At 40.3% G+C, this 14,917-nt stretch overlaps 1 protein-coding gene across 8 annotated transcripts in view; it reads left to right on the top strand.

Annotated features, from left to right (window-relative positions):
• The window catches only part of CNKSR2 (connector enhancer of kinase suppressor of Ras 2), a 372,822-nt gene that overhangs the window by 347,202 nt on the left and 10,703 nt on the right, over positions 1 to 14,917 (top strand). The window contains exon 21 of one of the 8 annotated variants that reach the window (XR_012645541.1): positions 6,710 to 7,212. The exons of 6 other annotated variants lie outside the window; for them this stretch is intronic. Coding sequence is in view for 1 of the 2 variants with exons in the window: in XM_074994150.1 (XP_074850251.1) it covers positions 6,710 to 6,714 (5 nt within the window). In the remaining variant the exon portion in view is untranslated. Of the gene's footprint in view, positions 1 to 6,709; positions 7,867 to 14,917 lie in introns of those variants that run through there. One more of the 8 variants, XM_074994150.1, reaches the window with a different exon arrangement.

Raw genomic sequence — 14,917 nt, forward strand, 5'->3', positions numbered from 1 at the left:
AGTCCTACTGATGTCCTGTTTTGTGCCCTTAAATGTGCATAGATCTTGTGCTGATCCTCTGCACAGGGATGAATTTCACTCTCGCAGAGCATGAACCTGCCTGCATACTGCATAAAGCAGGAGTCGTGGAAAAAAGTAGTGCACTGTGTTTCAATGTCCATTCCCACACGTGTAGTGTTATATTTACACAGGCGACCTTAACGTTGGCTTTGCTAGTTTTCTGAGGGCTTCATTTTGGAACTTTAAAATATTTTAATATGGCTTTTTGATGTTGAAAGAGAGAGGGGGACCAAATCATTCTGAAGATATAAATTGTAAATGGAGTTGTGGAAGGAATCAATGCTTGCTTATGTACACAGACAATATTTAGTAGCTGCACTTTGGTGAAAAATGAACAAGACAAGGTGTACCCCTAGGATCACCATGTTTTGAGCCAGGCCCATGATTTCTTTCCTGCTTCTTGCCTCTCCACAAAAAAAAAGAAGAAGACACTTTAAAATTTATGCAAGAAGAAATTATGGTTGTATTTCTTAATACAGTCACCACCCTCATTGCCTGGCCAGATAAGTCTTGCTTTTCTCCGATACTGAAAGTGATCGTAAGTTTCCTTTTGGTATTCTTATTTTGTTCTTTTAGTTCAATATGGAATCAGAACACTTGCAGTCCGTATGGTGGTGTATTCCTTCATAATTCAGCATTGGATGTTCCACGGTCCATGCTCCATCTTGGCAATATCACTTCACTAACCATTTAATGCAGTAGCATCTTTCTATGAAGTATTATCCAGAGCTGCGTGATTCCTGTGGCCCACTACTTCCTTACCATCTAAGCCACCTCTCTCAAACAACTCACTGATGTTACGCAGCATGCTTTTTTTTTGGAGGAGGTTAATTCTCCTCATGGGATAGTGAAAGACAGAGTTGGCTGTGTCATTGAAGCCCCTCCTCATTCATTTACTCCTGTGCAAGAACTGTCCAGCTCCCCCTTGTCCCTGCAGGTGTCTGTCTGACCTACACAGACCTGAAGATAGCAGTGCTTTTCCACACTTTAAAGCGAATGGTTATAAATCTGCCAGCACTCATCAAGACATATCAGAATAGCTTTTCAGACAAACCGCTCAGATATGCTGATTGTTTCCCCAATAGAGAGGGCATTATAGCATCCCTAGAGCTGCAGAAGCAGCGAGGAAGCAGTTCATGGTGTTTGTGGAGGGGAAAAATATGTTTCTTTCCCCATCTCTATTTGTTGCTGTGTCAGAGTCTGGTTACTCAAACCACGGGATTTGGTTCTTAGTTCAAATACATAATTATACTAGAAATACGATAAATTATTGGAACAGAGTCTCCTGCTCAGAGTGCTAGTTCTGATTGTGTTGTGAATATATGGATTGAGATATAGGGCATGTCTGCACAGCATAGTTATTTCAAAATAACTATCTTAGTGTCTACAGAACTCAACCACTATTTCAAAATAATTTTGAAATAGCGGTTGGCTTATTTCAAAATTAGTAAACCTCACTGAGGCCATGGCTACACTAGCCCCTGCCTTTCGAAAGGGGTATGCTAATGAGCCACTTTTGCATACGCTAATAAGGTAGTGTCATACATATGCAACATCTCATTATCATAATGGTGGCCACACACACTTTGAAACTGTTGGTTTCAAAATGCATGCCGCCTGTGGAGGTGGGGGCCTTTCAAAAGGGCCCCCTAATTTCAAAAGCCCGTTCTTCCCGTCTGGTTTTGGGAATAAGGGGCTTTCGAAATCAGGGGAGTCACTTCAAAAGGCCCCTGGCTACACAGGCAGCGTGCATTTCAAAACCAGCAGTTTTGAAGCACGTGCAGATGCTGTTATGCTAATGAGGCACTGCATGTTCATGGCAGCATCTCATTAGCATATTCCAAAGTGGCACATTACCATAGCCCTTCCAAAAGGAGGGACTAGTGTGACCACGGCCTGCATGAGGAATCACACGTATTTCAAAATCACTATTTTGAAATAGGTGCTGTTAAGATAGGCTATGTCTGCGCAACAGCAATGTTTAGAAAAATGCTCTTCCAGAAGATCTCTTCCAAAAAAAACTTCTGTCAGAAGAGTGCGTCCACACCCAAAAAAGTGGATCGAAACTTTGATCTGCTCTTTTGATAGGAAGTGTCCACACAACCCCCACTCTTTCAAAACAGTGGGCCAGGGATTGAAAAATCTGGCACCATGAGGACTGCTCTTTCGAGGAAAGGGCCCCACAGAGCATCTACACAAGCTTTTTTTCAAAAGAAGCTTTCAAAAGGAGGTGCTCTTCCTGATCCAGGAGCGGAAGAGGGCTTGCATAAGAAGAGCGATATTATTTTGATTTCAGATTGAAAGAACACATTTTGGCCGTTTCTACACATGCCACTTTCTCTGAAAGTGCCATGCTCATAAACGGCCAGAAAAATGCTAATGAGGCATGGCTGTAAATTCCCGCCACTGCATTAGCATATGGTCACATGATTTGGAGTCCAGAAGAAGTTCTTTCAGACTCCAAACAGCGTGTAGAAGTGCGGCCCCTGGGGACTCTCCTGGAAGGAAATCCTTTTCAGGAACAGGGGGCTTCCAGAAGGAGGATTTCCTTCCAGGAAATCCGCCAGGGGCTGCACTTCTACACGCTATTTGGAGTCTGAAAGAACTTCTTCCAGACTCCAAATCATGTGACCGTATGCTAATGAGGTGCCAGGAATTTACAGCCATGCCTCATTAGCATTTTTCTGGCCGTTAATTAGCATGCCACTTTCGGAAAAAGTGGCACAAGTAGAAATGGCCTGCCTGTGCGGACTCTCTGCGTGTTCCTTCGAAAAAGGGCCTGGTTTTCCAAAAGAGCTCGTTAATATAGACATGGACACAGGGAATAGTATCTATTTTGAAATAAGCCATAGTGTGTCCAATGGCTCTATTTCAAAATAGGCTCTTTGTGTGTGGGTGCTGTGTTTACAAATAGCTAAGTTCTATTTCAAAATGCATTTTGTGTGTAGCAGTGTTATTTTGAAATAAGCTATTCCAGAATGTATTCAGTAATACATATATATACTGATACACTCCTAACTGAGAGAAAACAGATGGAAGGTGCAATTAGTCTTTCAGTGGTTCTCACTAAAAAGTGTGAAATCAGAGATTTTTTCTTTGCAAATTAAGTATTTACTCCAAAGATTAGACATTCTATAAACCTGCTATTATTCCATATACTACTATGTTAACAAGAAAATTTACCAATAACTTGATATTACTATTCATTAGACAGAATGTACTCTGTTTAGAAATTAAAATACATAACGTCTGCATTTGTAAGAAGATGTGGTCCCAGGAGACTGCAGTAATGTATGATGCATTTTGTTAAAAATCAGATCAAAGTGAGTCTTTTCAAGTTAGCTGCTGGTGTGTCCTCATTTCTGTGTGGAACTCTCAAAGGGAAAAGGATAGGTGATGCTGCATGATGGCTTTCACCTTATTCACCCCTCCCTTCATTTAGAATTCTGTGTACTAATGTGATTTTAAAACCTGATGTCTCGATAAGCTCCCTTACTGAGTATGGCTCCCAGTCATTTCCAGAAGATGGATCTCTTCTGCTCACTTTGCACTTTTCTTTTTGTCATCACCCTTGTAAAATTTGTAAAGGTCCCAGCAGTTTAAGGGACCTGTCTGAACATTCTTTCTGTTTACTCGCTGGGTTGAAATGCAGTCCTGTGCATTCTTTCTCTCATAACCACTCTGATATGGACCATACCAGTGACTCCTGCAAACTGGCCTAAATACTTTACTACCATGCATCTCTTACATTATTACAGTAGTTGTAGGGCTCTTGGAAGATTTCTGGTAAGCCCTTTTGGTTGTGTAATCACTTTAGAGGAGTCATGTGCCCTTAGAACTGTTTGAATTGATGAATAAATATGATCAAATGAGTCTCTCTCATAGGTTATAGTAATTGTTATATGTGATCTACAGCCAGTTTAATTGTCAAAAGGTTTGCAAATCTCATCATGTTTATTCATTCAAAAATGTTTTACTTGTTCATTGTGTGTGTCATTTGATCTCCTGGTTCTAAACAGTTAACCTCTTGCAAGGCCACAGCAGCAATAACATGTGACTTATGTGATCAGTGACACACCACAAATAGCATTCACCAGAGTGAACTGTTCACATAGAACTCATAAGTTCCATCATCCTTCTATAAATTATTTGGCAAATATTAGGAAAAGAGAGAACAGAGGGTATTTGTGAATGATTTGCAAAAAGACAAGCTTCCTGTGTTTGATAATGAAAAACAGGACCTGCCATAAATGTTGACATTTGTGAGCACTTCATAATGCAGTTAGCACAGTATTTCCTGTTAATACAGAGTTACACTGTGGTATCTGTTGTCATTTTAAAGGCAATCACTGTAAAGTGGTAAAATAAATTATTTTAGGCCCCAAGCACGCTTAACCATTATAAAAACAAGTATTCATTTTTTTTTGCCTTTAAACAATTAACACATAAATAGGATTGCAATGTATTCATACATATCTAATAGTGTATGGTGGATAGCTAAATATGGAAGTGTGATAGTAGATCTAAATCATAACAGAAAAGGAACTTAACCATTGCATGACAATATTACAAAATGCTTGTAAAAATATTACTGAATAGCCTCTTTAGGGGAATTTCCTGCTGAAAGTTCTTTGAGGAATTGGTCAGCTTCTAATCTACAATATAATTGGATTCTGGCTCTGCAAAAGTGTCCTGTATGAGTGCCACCAACGAGAGAAGGTTGTGTGCACTCTGCCAGTCAAAAATGGTGTCAACATGAAAGGCACTCTTAATATTGGATTTCCACCCATCTTACTTAGGGTACATGAACTAACTGGTTTTAGATATCCAGTACTTAATGCAGTCTTGTAATAGAAGGGAACTGTGCTGTGTTCCAAAGAGTCCACTTATTTCTGATAAAATTTCAGAAGGACACATTCTCCATTATCCTAGCTGACGTAGTAAACCCAGGTTATTTGGGACACAGTGGTGCAATAAAGAGACAGCGGACTCTCAGCTCCTATAGATGGTCTTCTCCTAAGCCCTCTTTCCAAGCAGACCCAATACCATCAACATTATTTTCAATGTCTGAAGATATCACATAGCATTTTAAAATAGACTTAAAGGTAAAAAAGTTTCCCTCTTCTGTCCCATTCTCTCACCCCATTCCCAGACGCACCCTGCCACATACACACACAATCAGACAAACGTACAGAAGTCTAGTGGATTCCAGGTTAATATACCTGGTCAAAATGGAGTGTTAGTCATGCGAGTTTTGAAATTTAGCTTTTTTTCCTAGCTACGGCTGCAGCAGGATAAGTGTTCCTTATTTTAAACAATAGGTTATGTAAGAACTCCTGTGGACTTCAGTACTCAGGTTTATTGTTGTATGAGCTGTTTTCCTCCCCCTCTCTCATCCTACGCTTCAGCGCATAGAATAGCTAGCAAAATTGGTAGGTGTAAATAGTACTAGCAAAGAATATAAGGACAGAATGCAGCTCTCCTTTGAGAACACTGGGGCTCAACTAGATGGGCCTATCATTCTTTCCATCCAGATTTCTGTAAATTTCTCTCTTCCATTTTGGGACAGTATTTCAACCCTTGTGATCTGCTATTGGCTGAAGTGTAAAAGTGGAACTTCCTGGTCATGTCTCCTCTTTCCGTTCTAGGTTTCCTCTTTTGAGGGGAAAAAAATCTCCCTGAAAAGGGATGCGTGAATCTCACCAAGGAGATGAGTGAATCATACATTTTGGCTAAATTGATAGAGCTATATTATATTCACAGACCTTTTTATTCTATGTAGTTTAAACCCAGAGGCAGTTTCCCACAGTGATTAAATTTAAAAAGTGAAACTTGTTTCTATATGTGTGTGCGTGTGTATATGTGTAAAAATACACTGAGCATTTCATAAATGAGACATATCTACACATGCCAGCCTGGCTTTTGAAGCAGCTAACTTTGCTATATGCTAGCATTTTCCCCTTTCTCCACTGACAACAGGGACCCAGTAAGTTTCAACAGTGATGACCTTTGAGTCCACACTAACGTCAGATGTTCAAAAGTGTCCCTATTTCTGATCTTCCACTCACAACTTCGCTGTAGAGTCTCCAGGTGGGAGAGTGAAATCAGCCAGGTCTACTTGTGTCACCTGTTCTGCTATTCCCTAACTAGCTGCAAGTTGGACATGTTTGTGTCTGCATTTTATATTCAGGGAGGTTGAGGTGAATTGCTCTCTGTTCCCACTCATTCCTGTTCCCTTTCCCAGCTTTTGCCGTATGAGCTAGTGACTAGTCCCTAAAAAATAGGCTACACCAAGGAAGTAACTGTACAATAATTTATTTGATCTCCTTTTAGTTGGTCTCCATTCTGGTTTTAAAAGTGTATGTAAGGCGAAAATGCAAAATTGCATTCTGCTACATAGCTTGTGTGACCAAAACCTGAAATCTCTGAAGGATTGTAATATAAAAGCAAAACAGTGCCACATTCACATGCTCATGAGCACACCTGCATGCAGTCAAGGAAAGCACGGTAGTGCTAAAACCTTGCCAAAATTGCTATTTTCTCTTGTATGAAGATTGCATGATGGTATTTCTGATATACTAATATGATATGGAAATAATGGCACATCACAGTTCTTTCATCATATTGTATCACTGCTTTATCATATTAGGCTAATGCACTGCGAGAGTTGATAGCACCTCTCCATGCCAAATCGGATCCACTTCTCTTGGCACTGAACTGATTGGACTCAGATTGATAAACTAATGATTAGAGAATTTAGATCGGAGAGAAAGGCACGACGGAGACTCAACTTCAGCCTCTTGCAAGCAACCTAATGGCCTCCGTTCAGAAAGTTTAATTCTTCTTGAATAACTTTGATGTTTTTAAAAGTGAACAGACATTTTAAAGCATAGACAACCATTTGTCTGGAGATGGGCACTCCAGGAAAGTGTTAAAGGGGAAAACCTATTACCAGTCTTTTGAAGAATGCATCCTTTCCACAATGGGACTAGGCACAAAATCTTATCCTGCCTACATGGAGCGCAGTAGCAAGAAATACTGCCCCCCTACACAGGAGAACGAAAGGGGAAAAGGGTCATGGCTGGGGAAGGGCTCTGATGACACGCAGTTTTGTTCTGCGGACTTCGAGGAATTAAAGAGGCATCAGCTCTGGTAACTATAAAATCCTCTTGTTTTTATGGACTTCAGTGACTGTTCAGGCAAAGCAGAGAAAGCTAATATAATTTAAGTGTACTTCACATTAGTGAAGGAAGTTAACTTGCTGTGTCATACTAAAATAAATGTATTCTTCCAAGTCACAGTGTGTACAGACTATTTGGAGATTTATTATCTGTTTAATGGTTTGTAATGAATTATCAGAGGGTGCACTGAAACTGATTTGGATGAGGGTGATGGAAAAGATACCTCATGCTGGGATTTATTAGAGTCCGTGGATACAATGTACAAATCCTCTTTATCTTTTAGGACTTTCATGTGAGTGATGCTGCCTCACAGAACAGGCATCAAGTATTCTCTGTATAGCACGCACACTCCATGGCATTGTTTTGGGGCCAGTATTTGTCTGGATGTCACTCAAAGTAGATTCCAATATTGTTATTTATCATTATGTTCTGGCTCCCCTATGAGTTAATGTTTGCCGCTATCTCTGTGATTAGAATGTGGTTTTCCTTTATATATTTGGCTAAGGGTGTAATGTAATAATGTCAATGCTAATACCTTGATATTTCATATTATCTTATGGAGAGATACTTTTAAAAATGTATTTTGAAATGTTTTCTTTCTGTTGGCTCAATGTATGGGATTGCGTTCTCTTAATACCAATAAAATTATATATATATATATATATATAGTTCAATATAAATATTTCCCTTTTATATAGACTCTACTTTTTTCCCTCACAAATAAGAATTGTGCAATGAATCAAATTGCATCTGTCTGCCTTACAGCAGAAACAAAGCAACAATAGTTTTAATACTAAGGTCATAAACTAAAAATCATGAATCCTATGACATATATTTCAGTTAGAAATTCATTGGTATGCACATTGCTACACCTGAGGGAAAGCTGCACTGCTGCGCATGCCCAGAATTTATGTACCCTGCAGAATTCTTTCCACCCCCTAAAAAACCAATGACTTTCTGACAGGGCAGCCAAAAGAGTGGTCATGCAATCCTCCCAAGCAGTATGTTTAGTGTGTCCAGGGCAGCTGGCAGAGAGGTGAACACTGGGGGGCAAACTGACAAAGGTAAAATTCATCCCTTCATATATGGTTGCCTTTGATGTTTGTGCCTCTTTCGGTGCTGATAAATCAGTTATGCTAAGTGCATAAAAGATATTGCAGCTGGAAGAATTTATTGTTAAAACTTTGCTTGAATGGCCTGAAATCTGAGCCCGTCCTTTACATCTTGTCATTAAACTCCAGAATTAGTTAGAAATGAAAGGTTTTGGAAATGAATTGGAGTACCAGAAGCCGAGATAAGAGTCTTCAATGTCTTTTAGCTGCCATTTTGGGTTCCACTGTAACTCATTTACTGCTTTTTGCCAAAGGCCAGCAGGAGGTAATATATCTGCCCCACTGTGCATTGGAACTTCAGCTTCATTTATTCCTCTTACAGACTGTCTTGAATAAGTGTTACCAATCTATAGGAGCAATCCAAAAGGATGCAATTAGAAGGCCAGGAGATTAATTGAATGCACATTTGTCAAATATTTTTCACTATGCCTTAAAATAAATTTGGGAAATGGCAGTCAAGGTTTATTTAATGACGAAAGTTGATATATTCATCAGAGCAGGGTTTTTAAGTTATTCTTTTCTGCTTAATAAAAAAAAAAAAGTCTGTACTGCTCATTAGCAACTCACCCAGCTTTTCCTCGAATACTCTTTGTCCATGAGGTCTGTTATTCCTTTTCCTGGATTTTTCCTAATGGTTATAGGAACAGATGTCTCTTCCATGGTGATCATGGTACCAATTCTGAGAGAGAACTTTTTGTTAAAGTGCACACATTCCATCTTCAGAAGTTTTCTTGCATCTGAACCATTAGTTGCATAAGACATCTGTGATAACAAGTATATTGCTGTTAAATGTTTGCTGTTGATAGGTTTTGTTACCAATAGGGTCCTGGTCCCAGGTGGTGCTTAGAGAATAGGCAACAGTGGTGTTGATGGCACTCAGCACCTGACAGGAGGCAATGTCGGACCTGAAATGAATAAAATATAAATTAAGGTACAGATTAGTTGATCTGAGGTCTAATTATTGCATTTATCATGAAATCTGCAGGAACATGAGAGTATATTACATGCTAGAAATAAAGCCTTTCAGTAAAATTTTCAAAACGGCTTCTGTCCGACTTTCATAAGACACTTTTGAAACTGGAATTGAGGTTCCTAAGTGACTTAGACACTTATGAAAATTGGACTTAAACGCTTACGGAAATATCACCCTGTGTGGTATTATTTCCAAGGAAGTAAAGCATGAGGACTGTGACATTTACTATTCCTTGAAATAGTTTTCCTCTTCCAAACAGGTTATGTACTAGGAGTATCTGTTCCATTCTACTTAGATACTAACTGTATAAATCTTGACAGATAATGCTATTGTACCAGCATGAGTGTTGCTCAAATTGGACTGATGAGTAATGTAGCTATGTCCAGCCGTCCTTGCCATTTGTCATTTAACCTTTCGCAACATTGTATGCCCTTACAATTTAGGTTTAGGAAAGCAATGTTTTGCTGAACAGACAGTTGCTTCCAAATGATTGCTGCTGGACTAACCTGTTATCCATTTAAAAGTTGTCGTACCCCCATCTGCAGAGTTGCACTGTCTCCTGAATACTTCAACTGTCTTTCAGGATGGCATAATTTTACTTTGTCCCTAAACTTAGGGGAATGAGAGGAAGCTTGCAGGGAAAATGTAATAGTGAATGCAATGTTTATTTCACTTTAATAGTTTGCAACAAAATTAAACACTAATTTCCACATGTAACGTAGAAAAGAAACAGAAAATTGATGACAGTCTATTTCCTTGTGCAAAATGTTCCCACTGAGACACTAACATAAAGCAGTAATTAAAATAAAATTGATATTTCCATCTGAAAAAATGTAAGTAAATTGCTTAAACCAAATATTAAAGGCTATATCTGTAAATATTAATCATTGCCAACAAATTCAGCTGTTAATAATCAGCTTCCGGTTGCTGTTAGAATTCTATTTTAATCTGTGTGCACTTTTTTTCTCTAACTAGTACTGTCATACTGAAGTGAAGTTGTGGAACATCTTTCCAAAGGAAGTAGCTTGTCTTGTCTTCAAGCCTGAGCCTAATAACTTTATGGAGGAGCTGGTTTGATGAAACTGCCTACAATGGCGTGTGGACCCTCTGTGACTCCTAATAGCAAATTTCCCCAACCACAGGTGGTGGGACATTAGATGGAGAAGGCTTTGAGATACTTCAGAGAAATGTTTTCCAGGTGTCTGGCTGGAGGGCTGTGCCAACATGCCCAGGCTTTCACTGATGGTCATATCTGGAGTGAGGAAGGAATTTCCTCCTGAGTCAGACTGGCAGAAACCCTGGGGGTGTTCACTTCCCTCGGTAGCGTGGGGCATGGGTCTCTTGCTGGTTTACACTGAAGGAAATGGTAGATTCTCTATAATTTGAAGTATTTTGAGGACTTCAGTAATTCAGCTAAGGGTTAGGAGTCAATTACAGGAGTGGGCCGGGTGAGGTTCTGGGTATCCTTCAGTGTGCAGGAGGTCAGATTTGGTGATTATGAAAGCCCCTTCTGGCTTTAAAGTCTATGAGCTGACTCATGACGAGCACTGGAAGTTAAATAACCTGAGAATGAATGCTGGTACATGCATGTACATTGCCTGCCACAGGCCTAAGGTGCTACTTCAGTACAATTAATACACCTCGAACCCTAGGATTCTGGTTCTCCCCTTATCTACATCAGTTTTATAGCTCTTTTGATTTCATGAAACCAATTTCAATAACAAAAAGAGGAGAATCAGGCCCCAGGTGTCAGATTGTGAGTACCATTGAGCTCTGCTGTGCAGACTTGAGAATTTCCTCTTTGTCTTGAAGGTTGCATATAGGAGTAAGTGGATACAGGTCTCCTAGATGTATGTCGTCTGCACAGAAGGCACTGGCATAGCCTGTAATCTCTGAAAACAGCACCCTGGCTCTCTGGGTGTTGACACTTACATTGGAAATGTGTACTGCTTCTTGTTTTTAAGGGCTCTCCTCCCCTAAATTCAGTCAGAATTCTAGGAAATTCATGTCTACCCTGACCTACTTCCCAGTACGCAGTTCTTTCCAAATCACTCCATTATCTCTGCATTGTTGAATGATTTTGTGGTAGCTCTAATGTTAAGCTAGTACATAATGCACAGATTGAGCGTCTGTGCATCGGGGTATCGTTCTTAATTCTCCAAAAATACAAAGTTTGGTTTAAAAGTCATAAGATAACTACAGTACATAACTACCATACATAGCCAGCACTAACCAAAATGTACGTGAATAAATTCAGCACTACAGTTTAGATATTAGCATCCTACTACTATGGAAGAACAACAGAAAGGAAGGGGATTGCCAAAAACAAACAGGATAGGAGAGGTAGAAGGTGAAAGGGAGGGAGCGCTCAAAGCAGCCCAGAGATGAACACAACTTGTATTTACCATTGGAAAAGGGCTCATTAAAAAAAATAAATAAATAAAAATACCATTCCGACCTCTCTCTTACTCTACATGCAGATAAGGAGGTGGTTGGTCAATGATATCAGTTTCCATGCAGACCAAAACTGCATCTCATTTTACCTCCTACTGCCTGTGCTGTGCTCTACTTAAATAGTGTGCCGGTTTTTCTTTTCTCAGTGATCAGCCATGGAGCTGCACTGCTCTCCTATTAGGAGCTTATTTTCCACCTGACTAAGACTTCATTTATAGACATGCTTCTCAGGGCTGACCGCCTACTGAGCAGACAGCTGTGCAGACGTAGTTTCCTCCTATAACTTTACCTTCCACTAGTTTGAGTGGTTTTCTGCTTATGGCTTAGGGCTACATTGCATCAAAACACCTGTGTCTGACTTGCACTGTCAGGAACTTAGCAAATTGCAATTTAGACATTCAGGATTTGGTTTTGAGAAGAGGGGGCTTTCGAAGTCCGGTGTGGAGGGGGGTAATCCTTTCAAGAGGCCCCTGTCTACATGGGCAGTGGGCATGTCGAAAGCAGCACTTTCAAACCACGTGTGGATGCCATTATGCTAATGAGGCATTGCATGTTCATGGCAGCGTCTCATTAGCATCTGCCGAAGTGGCCCATTACCATGCCGCTTCCAAAAGGAGGGAGTTAGTGTAGCCACAGCCACTGAGATCCCTCCCGTTTCACTTCTTTTTTCCCTTCTTTTGTGGAGCACAAGAAAATGTTCTCAAGGAGAATTATCAGCTCACCCTGCACTCCTGCCTCCATGTTCTTTTCTAATTGTCTTTTTCATGTGGCCCTTCCCAACTCCAAGCCTGACATCCTGATGCTTCTTCTGACTGGCCTACTGAGCAAGGGTTCAGGAATTTTGAATAAGGTTGCTAGGCTTTGTCTTCATTAGTAGTACATTTGTGTACTATGTATTAGCTAAATCCCAGGCGCCTATTATTTAACTCAATCTGCGAACAGGTGACCATTACCAAGTGTCCTGTCTGCATTACGATTTTATGCCATAATAGTTACCATGTGTTAGCTTACACATAGCAACCAAGGAAGGAGAGATGTTTGCGTGGAGGCAGAGGGAGGATCTGGATTTCTTTTGTCTAGTACTCCCAACCTATCCACTTATTTGTGGCCAGAAACCCAGGTTTGTCCATGACATGGCACTCACTAGCAGCCACAAAAAGGGCTAAGGACTTTCCCTGAAGTCAGTTTCCAAGTACTAAATGTGAATGTCGAGGCTTTGCTGTAAAGTTCAAAGCAACTTTTGTGAGATTTCGATGTGGTGGGAGTTGGGGAGCAAGGAAATATCTGTTCACTAGTGTAATTAGAGCCATGTGCTAATAAAATTACCTCCCAAGACCCAGGGAAAGCTCGGCCAAGCTGGTTTCTCAGCTAGAGAATCTAATCTGACCAAAAGGGATGAAAATAGGAGTTTAGATTTCAGTGGAGCACGGGAATTTCGCTTGGATAATTTTCACACTTCTCACTCTCTGACATAGAAGCCAGGAAAGCTAGAGCTCAGGTTTCTCAGGGTTCCCAGAAAGTGGTAATTTTTATTCCAGTACACTGTTAATTACAGGTGAGTAATAGCTAAGCGTATAAGAGTCTGAATAGCTGGATGAAAGATGTAACTAAGTAGTTAGGTTAACAAAGCAAAGCATTTAGTTCTTGGAAGAAGAAGAAAATAGTATCATGAGGCTGGAGGGTAGGAGATAGGTAGAGGAGAATTGAGAAATGGGATGCAACCACTAAAAAGGAAATGGAAAGACGTAACTCTCTTGAGACATTACCAACTGCAGAATCCCTCTTTTCCCCAAAATACCGAAGCTATGCTCAGATGGCTGGCAAGCCCAAAAGAAAGAGGCACCTAAAGATGATGAGGAGAATTTTAGTCAGATTGGGAAGAACTGCAGAAATATGATAAGCAGGTGCTTAAAAGTCTACAAGCCTCAAAAGGAGATCTTTGAAACACCTGTGTACATTCAGCCTGGCAGGTGACAAAGTTGAAGGCTGAGGGTGTTGTGTTACCTTTCCACAGATGTTGAGTGTGCTACTAGCATGGGATCTAACCTGTAGTCCTTCTAGTACCTCACTTAACTGCAAAAGCCTAACAAATGCTGCAGAGGACTAACGAAAGGTGTGCTACGGTGATATGAAAGTATGGGAAGTTTCTGATGCAAACAAACCTTGCGATACTCAAGATTAGAAGAGTGATGAAAAATCTGTGCTTAGAGCTCAGGGTTTTCTGAGATTCTGTCTGTAACATCTATCCCCCTAACACAATCATGCTCTAATCCATGCAAATGCAACCTTCTGAATGTCGCTGAGTCAGTGTTGTCTTCCTAAGCCTGCAAAGTGGCCTGGACTGCTCCTCTGCAATTCAATGAATTGTTACATCTGAACCCTAGCACTGTGTAAATATCAGCGATGGTAATCATTTCATTCTGACCATTTTAGAAGCAATATCCAGCTAATGTTCTTCCTACTCCTCTTGGATACATTGGAGGAATAATGGAGCAAATGGTTATTGACAAAGATACCTGGGGCAGGAAACTACTTAACCCACACCAGCCCACACTACTCAGATTACTCACAAATGGGATTACATTGTCTAGATCCCAAAGTGTATCTGCATACAGTATCTTTAACTCAAGTCACTTCTCATCCCTTAACGTGGTACCTAAAAACCCAACTTTCTCCACATTGGCTACAAAAACCTTCAGCTTCCCTGCCTGATAAAATGTGTATAGCATCTTTGTAAATACAGAGGCAGTGAGGCACGTCAGAAATTGAAACTTGAATATCAAAATAATGCAGGGGTTACTTTGCTAAGTGTATTACTCAGTTTCGCATTATATTAAATAACAAATGTATTGTTTTGAATATACTTGGATCTCTAGCAGAAATGTTATTGTCCCAGACATTGGTGCCACTGTGATATAGCAATTAGAAGCCTCACTACAGAAGTTAGGCCAGGAGTGCCGTAAAGTACACATGGGTCTGCTCTATATCCAAATGAAAGAACTGCTGAAGGAACGGGTAAAGCCAGGAATAACAACCAATCTACTAGATTAGGAACCCACACCAGCAGCAGTGTGTGGGAAGCCGTAAACCCATATTTTCACAGGATCCAGGTGGCTGGAGAAATGCAGTTCGTGGCT

The sequence above is a fragment of the Carettochelys insculpta genome, chromosome 1, assembly GCF_033958435.1.
Source record: "Carettochelys insculpta isolate YL-2023 chromosome 1, ASM3395843v1, whole genome shotgun sequence".
Taxonomy (NCBI): domain Eukaryota; kingdom Metazoa; phylum Chordata; order Testudines; family Carettochelyidae; genus Carettochelys; species Carettochelys insculpta.